This window comes from Balaenoptera musculus, chromosome 11 (genome assembly GCF_009873245.2).
Source record: "Balaenoptera musculus isolate JJ_BM4_2016_0621 chromosome 11, mBalMus1.pri.v3, whole genome shotgun sequence".
NCBI lineage: Eukaryota > Metazoa > Chordata > Mammalia > Artiodactyla > Balaenopteridae > Balaenoptera > Balaenoptera musculus.
In genome coordinates, this window is record NC_045795.1 from 82,425,463 (window position 1) to 82,438,366 (window position 12,904).

Sequence of the window (12,904 nt, forward strand, 5' to 3'; positions counted from 1 at the left end):
GTTTCTGTTTTAGGATCCAAGTAATCACAGCTTTAATCAAACAATTCCCCATCCCTTCTCCCAAATCCCAAATGTGTATTACAGACAGACAAACACATTTCAATAATTCAGGGGGATTTCATAAGTTAATTATAACAAAAAAGCCTGATGGGAGGGAAAAAAAGCATTTTTTTCTCCCTTTTTAACTAGTAAAAGCTATGATTTTATGGAAGAGCAAAAAAAAACACCAGATAAGTATCTGTGGTGTGGATTAACAGAAATGCATAAAGATAGTCCAGTGTCTATACCAACATCAATAAGTGCCCCCCCCCAATGTCTTCTGGCCTTGGTTTTAATTTAAATGTAAATTCAAGTAAATTTTATATTTTAGATCCTCTATTCTTAGTGACAAATAAGATAAAAGGAACATATCAGCAGAGACTAGGACTTCCCACGTGCCAATTAGCAGCATGATACTGCATAATTATTATGGGATAAAGATTAAGCAGGTAAAGCTAAAAAGCCCTAATCAAAACATATTCAGATAAGGAACAGATGATCAGGGAGATATGAAAACAGACATACATCCTAACTAGAGCCTAAACTACAACTTCCTACACCTCCTCCGTGACTTTGAGCCAATAAACATTGACTGAGTACCGACTATTTGCCATGCAATGCTAGTGCAGGGAACACAAATATGAAGACATAATTACAATCCCATCTTTCAGGGTTTTGGTATGCTTTGGCCACCAAATGTTGCACTAAAGTTACAGATTTACATAAAGCTTCTCCTGCACTGCCCAATATAGAAGCTTCTAGTCACAAGTTCCCATGTAAATTTACACGAGTTACATCTCAAATGCTCAAGGGCCACCTGTGCTTAGCAGCAACCAATCATACTGGACACATATACATCATGCCATATAGATAAGGAGATATACAGAAAGAACATTTGCACCACCACAGAAATTCTACTGTACAGACTCTGCTCCGACACCAAATAATTGGTCTCCATCACTTACTGATCCTCTGCACTAGGGCAATCATGGACCCTGTGAGTGTGTTTCCTTTGCCACAGACACAACCAAAATGTCTTTCAGTAGAAGAACAGCTAAATAAATTATAACCTGTCCAATATAATGGGTGCTGTGGAGCGATTAAAAAAACAGGTCAGTAGGTACTAGCCCACAAAGAGCTCCACAGCCTAATACGAATAGGAATAATGCACATTGGATTAAGAAATATCCAGAGTGATAGCCATTTGTGTAAAACACATTTATACTGAAATCTACCACATTTTCTACAGACCTGTCTTACTTAAATACACAAGTATATGGAAAATATATTGACCACATAGGGTACCCATAGGGTAGAGGCCAAAAGGGATTTTTCCCATATAAAAAATTTAAAACTAGCTAGTTTATGATAAGGTATTAGTATTTCCTTTACTAAGAGACAGATGCTAATAGGAATTATTACCCTATCTGTACTTTCCAGGCATCGATAAAAGTGCTTTGAGTATTGTAAAACATTATTTAGATATGTAAGATTTTTATATCCAAATATTCTAAACTAGACAGTATAAATACAGTTTGTTATGATTCGTGAGCTCCTGTAGAAGTTTAAAATATACAGAGGCGATGTTGGTTCTGGATAAAATGGCAGAATAGGAAGATCCTGAGCTTACCTCCTCCCATGGACACACCAAAACTACAAATACCTATAGAACAACTATTTCTGAGCATGACCTAGCAACTAGGAGAACATATTTTCTACAACTGAGGCTATAAAGAAAAGGCCACATCCAAACAGGTACAAAGGGCAGAGATGTGATCTAGTCAGAGCCCACACCCCTGGTGCGGGGACCCACAAGCAGGAGGGCTATCACAACCATGAAGCTCCCTGCCGAGGAGCAAAGGGTCCGAGCCCCACATCAACTGCCCCAGCCCAGGGGTCCTGCACCAGGAAGATGAGCCCTTAGAACATCTGGCCTTGAAAACTAATGGAGCTTGCGTCAAGGAGAGCTGGAGGAATGGAGAAAACTGAGACTCCACTCTTGAAGGATTCACATACAAACTCACTTGCTCCAAGTCCCAGTACGCAGGCACCAGCTTGCAAAGTGCCTGTGTCATGCAAGAAGGAAATTCATCGACTAAATTTAGGACACATGCCAGAGGGGCAGGGAGCCGGTGGAACTTTATCCAGGGACAGAAGTGCTGTCAGGAACCGTTGTTGTTTTTTTAGCTCTCCTTTTACCTAGCTTGCCCAGCACTGATGTGCACCATTTCCGTAACTCTCCATCTACCTAGCTAACACTGTGTGCCCCACTCCAGCATTCCCCTAAGACCCTACCGCGCTGTGATCCGTCCCTCCAAAGTAGCTCCTGTCCTACCTGATGGGCCACCTCAGCCATTACCAGTGCCCCTCCAAAATGGTTCTTGCCCCCTACCCCACCCAGCAGCTTGGCTGGCACTGGTGTCCCTCTAAAGCAGCTCCCATTAGGAGAGCTCCGCACACCAGCAGTCCCACAAGAGTCATGATCAGGCCTCACAGCCAGTTGTGCCAGAGAAGAGTTCTACACATCAACGTGCCCCATAACAGTCCTGGCCAACCCATGCAACCAGCCAGCCTGGGGGTCAGCCCTGCCCACCAACCAGTGTGTCTGTAGCAATTAAGACTCAACCATAAAAGGAGGGTGCATACAGCCCACACCGGTGATACCTCTGGAGCACCTGGCTCTGGTGACCAAGGGTGACTGTGCCACTGGGCCCCACAGGGCACCTTGTACATAAGGCCACTCTTTCAAGACTGGGAGACATAGCTGACATACTTCATATATGTAGTTAGCCAAAATGAGGAGACAAACACCTTCCAAATGGAAATAAACAGTAAAAAAAAAACAGAAAAAGAACTAAATGAAATGGAGGTAACCGATTTACCAGCTAAAGAGTTTAAAGTAATAGTCATAAAGTAATAGTCACAAAGACACTCACTGAACAAAGGAGAAGAATGAATGAACTCAGTGAGAACTTCAAAAAAGGGATAGAACTTCAAAAAAAAAATCAACTAAAGAATACAGTAACTTCTACTCAGTACTCTGTAATGGCCTGTATGGGAAAAGAATCTAAAAAAGAGTGGATGTATGTATATGTATAACTGATTCACTTTGCTGTACACCTGAAACTAACACAACATTGTAAATCAACTATACTCTGATTTTAAAAAAAAATACAGTAACTTAAATGAAAAATACACTAAAGGGAATCAACAGCAGATGTAGCAATACTTAGAATAGACTCTAACACATAAACTGTAAACAGAGACAAAGAAGGACATTACTTAATGATAAAGGGATCAATCCAACAAGGTATAATGCTCATAAATATCTATGCACCCAACAGAGGAGCACCTAAACACATAAAGTAAATATTAACAGATATAAAGGTAGAACTTGACAGGTATAATAGGAGGATGTGAACACCCCACTTACCTCAATGGACAGATCATCCAGACAAAAAATCAATAATGAAACATTGGCCTTAAGTGACACATTAGATCAGATGACCTTAATAGATACAGTCCACCAAAAAAAAAGCACACAAAAAAAGTAAACTCAAGATGGATTAAAGACCTAAATGTAAAACCAGATACTATAAAACTCTTAGAGGAAAACATAGGCAGAACACTCTTTGACACAGATCACAGTAATATCTTTTTGATCCATCTCCCAGAGTAATGGAAATAAAAACAAAAATAAACAAATGGGACCTAATTAAACTCAAAAGCTTTTGCACAGCAAAGGAAACCATAAACAAAATGAAAAGAGAACCCACAGAATGGGAGAAAATGTTTGCAAATGATTCGACCAACAAGGGATTAGTCTCCAAAATTTACAAACAGCTCATGTGACTCAGTATCAAAAAAACAAACAACCCAATCAAAAGATGGGCAGAAGACCTAAATAGACATTTCTCCAAAGAAGACATACAGAAGGCCAAGAGGCACATGAAAAGATGCTCAACATCACTAATTACTAGAGAAATGCAAATCAAAATTATGAGATATCACCTCACACCAGTCAGAATGGCCATCATCAAAATATCTGCAAACAATAAATGCTGTAGAGGGGGTGGAGAAAAGGGAACCCTCCTACACTGTTTGTGGGAATGTAAATTGGTAGAGCCACTATGGAAAACCATATTGAGGTTCCTTACAAATGGAAAAATAGAGCTACCATATGTTCCGGCTCTCCCACTCCTGGGCATATATCCAGAGAAAACCATGGTTCAAAAGGATATGGCACCCAGTGTTCATTGCAGCACTGTAGCCAAGACATGGAAGCAAACCTAAATGTCCATCAACAGATGAATGGATAAAGAAGATGTGGTACATATAGACAATGGAATATTACTCAGCCATTAAAATGAATGAAATAATGCCATTTGCAGCAACATGGATGGACCTAGAGATCATCAATATTAAGTGAAGTAAGTCAGAAAGAGAAAGACAAATATCATATAATATCGCTTATATATGGAATCTAAGAAAACGGATACAAATAAACTTATTTACAAAACAGAAACAGAATCACAGACTTAGAGAAGGGACTTATAGATACTGGGGGGAAGGGTGGGGGGAGGGATAGATTGGAAGTTTAGGCTTGACATGTACACATCTCTATATTTAAAATAGATAACCAACAAGGCTACTGTATAGCAGCAGGGAACTCTGCTCCATACTCTGTAATAAGCTAAATGGGAAAAGAATTTGAAAAAGAGTAGAAACATGTATATATATAACTGAATCAGTTTGCTATACACCTGAAACTAACACAACACTGTTAATCAACTGTACTCCAGTATAAAATAAAGTTTCCTATAAAAGCAGAAAAAACACATACATTTCAAGAGCACATGGAACATTCTCCAGGATAGGTCACATTATTCCATAACACAAGTCTCAATAAATTTAAGACAACTGAAATCAAGCACTTTCAACCACCCACAGAGGTATGAAACAAGAAATCAAATTACAAAAAGAAACCTGGATAAAACACAAATGCGTGGAGACTAAACAATATATTACCAAAAAACCAATTCGTCAATGAAGAAATCAAAGAGGAAATCAGAAAACATCTCGAAACAAATAAAACTAACATACAATTTTCCAGAATCTATAGGACGCAGCGAATGTAGTTCTAAGAGGGAAATTTAGTGATACAGGCCTACCTCAAGAAACAAGAAAAATCTCAAATAAACAACCTAACTTACCATCTAAAGGAATTAGAAGAAGAGGAACAAAGAAAGCCCAAAGTCAGCAGAAGGAAGGAAATAATAAATATTAGAGCAGAAATAAATGAAATAGAGACTAAAAAGAAAATAGACAAGGTCAATGAAACTGAGAGCTTGTTCTTTGAAAATATAAACAAAATTGATTAACGTTTAGCCATACTCATCAAGCAAAAAAAAAGGGCCCAAATAAATAAAATCAGAAATGAAAGAGAAGTTACAACCAACACCACAGAAATACAAAGAATCATAAGAGGTTAGTAGAAATAATTATATACCAACAAACTGAACAACCTCAAAGAAATAGATAAACTCCTAGAAACATACATTCTTCTAAGACAATCAGGAAGAAATAGAAAATCTGAACAAATTGATTACTAGTATTGAAATTGAATCAATAATCCAAAAACTCACAACAGGATACCAAGGGGGAAGGGGGGGTTGGGATGAATTGGGAGATTGGGATTGACAATATATACACTATCAATACCAAGTATAAAATAGATAACTAATGAGACCCTACTATATGGCACAGGGAACTCTACCTTCGTGCTCTGCGGTGACCTAAATGGGAAGGAAATCCACAAATCAGGGGATATGTGTATACATATGGCTGATTCACTTTGCTGTACAGCAGAAACTGACACAGCAGTGTAAAGCAAGTATACTCCAAAAAACAAAACAAAAAAACCCCTCACAACAAAGTCCAGGACCAGATGTCTTCAGAGATGAATTCTATAAAACATTTAAAGAAGAGTCAATACTTATCCTTTTCAAATTATTCCAAAAAGTTAAAGAGGAAGGAATGCTTCCAAACTCATTATCCTTATACTAAAGCTATAGACAAAGACTCTACACCAAAAAAAGAAAAAAGAAAGACAGTTACTGGCCAACATCCCTGATGAAGATAGAAGCAAAAAACCTCAACAAAATATTAGCAAACCTAATTCAACAGTACATTAAAAAGACCATATGCCATGATCAAGTGGGATTTATTCCAGGAATTCAAGGGTGGTTCAATATCTGCAAATCAATCAATGTGATGCACCACATTTACAAAATAAAGGAGGAAATCATATAGTCATCTCAATAGATAAAGAAAAAGCACTTGGCAAAATTCAACATCCAGTTATGATTAAAAACTCTCAACAAAGTGAGTATAGAGGGAATGTACCTCAACATAATAAAGGCCATATACAATAAACCCACAGTTAACATCACACTCAATGGTGAAATGCTGAAAGCTTTTCCTCTAAGATAAGGAACAAGACAAGGATCCCTACTATCATGACTTTTACTCAACACAGTGTGGGAAGTCCTAGCCACAACAATCAGACAAGAAAAAGAAATAAAAGTTACCCAAATTAGAAAACAAGAAGTAAAACTGTCACTGTTTGCAGATGACATGATATTAAAAAACCTTAAAGACTCCACCAAAAAACTATTAAAACTGATAAGTGGATTCAGTGAAGTTGCAGGATACAAAAATCAATATACATAAATCTATTGTATTTCCATAAACTAATAACAAACTAAGAAAAATTAAGAAAACAATCACGTGTGGGATAAGCGAACCCTTATACACTGTTGTTGGGAATTTAAATTGGTGCAGCCACTATGGAAAACAGTATGGAGATTCCTCAAAATACTAGGAATAGAACTACCATATGATCCAGCAGCTACCCCACTTCTGGCTATCTACCCAAAGAATACAAAAACACTAACTGGAAAAGAAATATGCACCTCTGTGTTCACTGCAGCATTATTTACAATAGCCAATGTATGGAAACAATCTAACTGCCCATCAACAGATGAATGGATAAAGAAGATGTGGTGTATATATATACAATGGAATATTACTCAAACATAAAAAAAGAAGAAAATTCTGTCATTTGCAACAATGTGAATGTATCTAGAGAGTATTATGCTAAGTGAAATAAGTCAGACAAAGAAAGACAAATAACATATTATTTCACTTATATGTGGAATCTAAAAAACAAACAAAAAAAAGAACAACAAACAAAACCAAACAGAAACAGACTCACAGATGCAGAAAAAAAAAACTGGGGGTCTCCAGAGGGGAGAAGTGTGGGAGGTTGGACAAAATAGGTGAAGAGAATTAAGAGGTACAAACTCCCAGTTATAAAATAAGCCATGGGGATGTAATATACAGCACAGGGAATATAGTCAATAATACTGTAATAATTTTGTATGGCAACAGATGGCTGACTTATCCTGGTGATCAGTATGTAATGTTTATCAGTGCTAAACCACTATGTTGTACACCTAAAACTACCATAATATTGTATGTCAACTACACTTCAATAAAAACATTAAAAATCTTTACAACTGTTAATTAAAAATTAAATAAAATCTACAGAGGCAAGCAACCATTGTTGTTACCTTTCGAAATGAATCTGTGATTAGTGAAGATGAAATCACTCTCTCCTGTGCTAAAACTCATCATGCACCAGCCACTGCGGGGAGATGTAAATAAGAGACCCAGTTCCCATCCTCAAGCAACTTGTAGACTTAATGGGAAGCATACATTCGACAAGTTTTTACAACAAAACAAGATGCACGTCATGAACTGGAAGTATGGGGAGATACAAGAACATATAGAAGACTTGAAAGGAGAGTAGGCATTAAGTGGACAAATGTGTGTTGGGGGGATGAAGACAACGATTCAGGCAATGGATGTAGACAGGTGGAGTGCAGAGATGAAAGGGAACAGAAAAGACTCCAGTTTGCCTGGGGTACAGTAGTTCAAAGAAAAAAGTAAGACAGAACGAGATTACGCAGGGCTTCATCAGCCAAGCCGTGGTAAGGAATTTGGATTTCATTTTAAAGACGGTGGAAAGTCACTGAAGTGTGGCTTTAAATATGGGAGTGACGTAATGAGTTCTGTTTCTGTAGAAGGATCATTCTGGCTACAGCGTGAAAACTGGAAGACGAAGAGTAGTAAGCTCAGCAAAATGTAATTAGGCCCTTAGACTTGTGGAGGTGACAGTGGGGTAGAGAAGAGTGGACTGATTTGAGAGAGAGCAAGGAGACAAAATGAGTATGATCCGGATTCAGTAATGGAGCAAATATATACACTAAACTGTCCCAGCTGGGGAGACAAACTTAGCAATTTTTTTTTTAATGTTAAAGATCCTTACCTTTTTTTTTTATAGGCCTATAATCCTTTATCTTTAAGCCCCAAATCCAAAAAGCTCTGAAAATGGCAAGAATTTCTTTAGAATGGCAGCAATACCTGACTTGAATTAACATGAGGTTCTTCATCTTGCCTTATCCCATCCGGCATGAATATTCATATATTTGACTGTATAAATATTAATATCTGTGATTATGGGGTGCAACTGCAGAAGACATTAGGTCTGTTAGGTAATAGATGGCATATGCACTGTGTTGCCTTAACTAAATCTGACAGAATCGGAATTCAGCAACACATTTGGCCCCGGGGTTTCTGGTGAGGAATTCGAGATGGGACATTTTCCACGTTCACTTTCCAGTTTGAAAGGTGTCTGAGGTCATGCTGATACACAGCACTGGTATGTATACAATACATGTACACCATGCAGTCTACAAATGTGTGTCTGTTTGGTAGGGCAGGTGGGATGTGCTTAATTATTGTCGACTGTATGATTCTAGAGATAAGAATGTGTGTGTGTGTTAACTGCTGACCTTTAGAAATGCATCAGATAAGACAGGAAGTGTTCGTTTTCAGGGAGGTTTCACACCACTACAGAGAAACTGCTACAAGACTTAACCTCGTGCATCTGTCCCCCTGGGGACTGATACTTGTTTCTAACAAGGTGTCTGCTGGAAGGAGCCAGGGGGCATCAAAAGGAACCAATCCCAGGCCTCCACCCACAACCATCAACATTGATTCATTTTTTTCCTAAACCACTGGCACCATATTCTGCTAGGGGATAGGGAAACAACAAATGAATGATATCCCAAACTATTCTCAGGGAACTTGCTCCAAAGATGCTGTATAAATAGTAAACTAGAAATAAAGAGAATATTAGTCTAGAACATCAAACACGAGGTGAGAAAACCAGGTTGCTGACTTTCTGAATAGAGTTTTAGAGGAGGCAGAAAAGCATGTCTAGGGAAGAAACTGCTCCAGTGGGTGATATTTGGAGAGACAGTTGGGCAAGCAGAAATCAAAGCATATCTTCCTGATTGTCCAGTAACAGAACTCCTCATTGGTACCTCTTGGGAGACATCATTAATACCCTACTCATTAAGAAATTTGTGGGGTTATATTTATGTTCACTTTTTAAATGGCACTGACATAGTTGACGTAGGTGCAGCCCTAGTTTTCTTTGAGTTGCAAAGACAACAAAGTAAGGGGGTTCTTTAGTGTTAGGTCCTTTTGCAACATTAGGGAAACTGACCAAAAAGGTCTTACCTTCAACACAAGAAGGCTGAGCCCGAGTTGTGCCAGCAACCTGTCCTGGGAAGCAAGAACACTTGACCGTTTGTGATCGCTCCTCTATGCGGTTCTTGTTACAGCACCTGTGCACTGCGACCACCTCACAGGTCCCTTGCTTGATTTGGTGGTGACCTGGTGGGTAACAGGGGAGCAAAACAGACCCAGTGCTGTTAGGAAGAAATGAAAGTACCAAGGCCGTGAATGATTCCATGACTACATTTCCCAATTCCATGTATACTATGCTTATGAATCCTTTTTGTTTGTTTGTTTTGATGTAAATTTAAACTTATATAAAGGTGGCAAGAATAGTGCAAAAAACTCCTATAAAACTGAGGTAGACAGAAATTTGGCTTCCAGGACCTTTAGCCCCTGGTATCACACCAATGGCTATGTTATGTTACTTACATGGCAAAAGAGATTTTGCGGATGTAATTAAGATTATTAATTGGTTAAGTTTAAGAGAGGGAGATTATCCTGGATTATCCCTGTAGAGCTAAGGTGATGAGCCCTTCAAAGCAGAGAGATGAAACAGAAGGCGAATTCAGATTTAAACCATGAGGAGGACTCAAAGCACCATTGCTGGCTTGAAAATGGAGGGGCCAAGAGTCAAGGAAATGGAGACTTCAGTCCTACAACAACAAGAGACTGAATTCTGCCAAAAACCAGGATGTGCTTGGAAGCAGATTCTTCCCCAGGGTCCCCATAAAGGAATGCTCTCCTGCGGATACCTTGATTTTAACCCAGAGAAACCAGCCAAACTGTGCCAGACCTCTCACCTACAGAAACAAGCCGCTAAATTTATGGTAATTTGTCACAGCAACAATAGCAAACTGATATAAGACCTTTTACCTAGATTCCCTAATTGTTAACATGTGACCCCATTTGCTTTATCATTCACTCTCTTTCATATATTTTTCTGAGCCATTTGAGAGTAAGTTGCAGACATGACACTCCTTCACCCCTAAATACTGTGTATTTCCCAAGAATAAAGACTTTCTCTGACATAATTAACGAATTTAGGACATTTAACATTAATACAGTGCTATTATATAACTGACAATCTACAGTCAAATTTTTCCACTTGTCCCAAAAATGTCCTTTAGAGCCATTTCCCCCCCTGCTCAGGATCCAATGCAGAAGCCTACATTATATTTAGTTCACATTTCTTTAGCCTTCTTTAATCAGAAACTATTCCTCAGCCTTTATCTTTCTTGACCTTGACATTTTTAAAGAATACATGTCAGTTATTTTGTAGAATGTTCCTCAGTTTGGATTTGTCTGATGTCTCCTCCTGATTAGAGTCAGGTAATGCACTTTTAGCAGATTACCCCAGAAGTGACACTATGTTCTTCTCAGTGCATCATATCAGGAGGCACATAATGTCATCTATCCAGCTTTTGGTGCTGTTACTTTTAATCACATGCTTAAGGTGGTGGCTGCCAGATTTCTCCATTTCTAAAGGTACGATTTTGCCCTTTGTAATTAATAAGCATTTTAAGGGGAAATATAGTCAAACTATGTAAACACCCCACTGTTCCAACTTTGACCCACTATTTTTAGCATCCATTGATGACTTCCACCAGAACCAATTATTAATATTATGGTTGCAAAACTGATTCTATATTAATATTCAAATTATCTCAGATCTAGACAGGAGGAACCCCTTCATACTGGCAGCTGTGTCATTTTGACATATCCCCATTATTCTTTGAGATCTTAACTAACTTTCTGGCTCAAAAGATGTGCCAGATTTTCCCTGCCCTCGTCATTTTTCTCCAAGCAGAAACCAGGACCTTGGCACAAAGGTTTATTCATTGCTACCAGGGAGTGATTTGGGGCTGAAAGGGCAGATAGACCTAGGAAGGTAGGTGGGTGTGTGTGTGTGTGTGTGTGTGTGTGAGTGTGTGAGTGTGTGTGTGTATACAGCGTAAGTCCACAGCATAAGTCCACACTGGCATCTCCAATTCCATCCTAGCACCACAGGTTCTCACTGCTCTGTCCACAATTCTATACTTCTATCTCCCATCACCAACAATGATAAAACTGACTTCCATAGTCCTGTAACAAACAGAAAATGGTTTACGTTTAATTTACATTGGAGTTCATTTTATCAGTTAGGAGTCTTTTAACAATGGAAAGTGATCTAAGCTCACTTAAGCCAAAGAGAATTTATTGGAAAATTATCAGGAGATTGTAAAACCAAGAGAGAACTTAGCTTAACACTAAGTGGACCCATTCTCATGGCTGGACCTGAGGGAATGATTCCACTCCATGAGTCTGTCGTTTCATTCAAGGTCATGTCAGCTGTGGCAGCCACCATCTAAGATGGTCCCTAATGCTCCCTGCCTCCTACTGTCCACACATTTGTGCAGTCCCTTCCCACATGGTACCAGGGTTGGTCTTTATGACCAATAGCGTGCAGAGGAAATGATGATATGTCACTTCCAAAATTAGGTGGTCACCCTTTCTGTGCCTTTTGGATCACTCACTCAAAGGAAACCATGGGATAAGTGGCCCTATAAAGGGGCCCTTGTGGCAAGGAACTGAAGCCCCCTGCCAACAACCCTGTAAGTGAGCTTCTAGGTATATTCCCTCCTACACCGCACAAGCATTGGTCTGTGTGCCAGTGCCAATAGCATACATCAGAAGTGACGGTTTATCACTTCCACAGTCAGGTTATAAAAGACAGCGGTGCAGTCCCTTGCTTGCTCATCAGTCACTCTGGAGGAAATCATGCTGTGTGCTGCCATGAGTGAGTTTGGAAGTGGATCCTACAGCCCTAGTCAAGGCTTCAAAGACTACAATCCCAGCCAACAGCTCAACTGCAGTCTAACAACCCTGAGTCTGGACCACCCAGCTAAGCCATTCCCAGATTCCTGCTGCTCAAAGACTGTGTAAAATAATATATAGTTGACCTGTGAACGATGCAGGAGTTAGAAGCGCTGACCCCACACACCCAGTCGAAAACCTGAGTATAACTTATGGTTGGCCCTCCTTACTTGTAGTTATGCATCCCTGGATTCAGCCAACCACAGGTCGTATGGTACTATAGTACATATTTATTGAAGAAAATCAGAGTAGAGTGGACCTGCACAGTTCAAACCTATGTTCAAGAGCCAACTGTTTGTTGATTGTTTCAAGCATCTAAGATGGGGGCTAATTTGTTACACAGCAATGGATAACTAATACA

General features: G+C 39.1%; 1 protein-coding gene across 1 annotated transcript in view; it reads right to left on the reverse strand.

Moving 5' to 3' along the window:
• Nucleotides 1-12,904, reverse strand: part of TAFA4 (TAFA chemokine like family member 4) — a 124,646-nt gene that overhangs the window by 9,479 nt on the left and 102,263 nt on the right. The window contains exon 3 of the mRNA XM_036870185.1: nt 9,691-9,846. Within this exon, the coding sequence (XP_036726080.1) occupies nt 9,691-9,846 (156 nt within the window). The remainder of the gene's footprint in view (nt 1-9,690; nt 9,847-12,904) is intronic.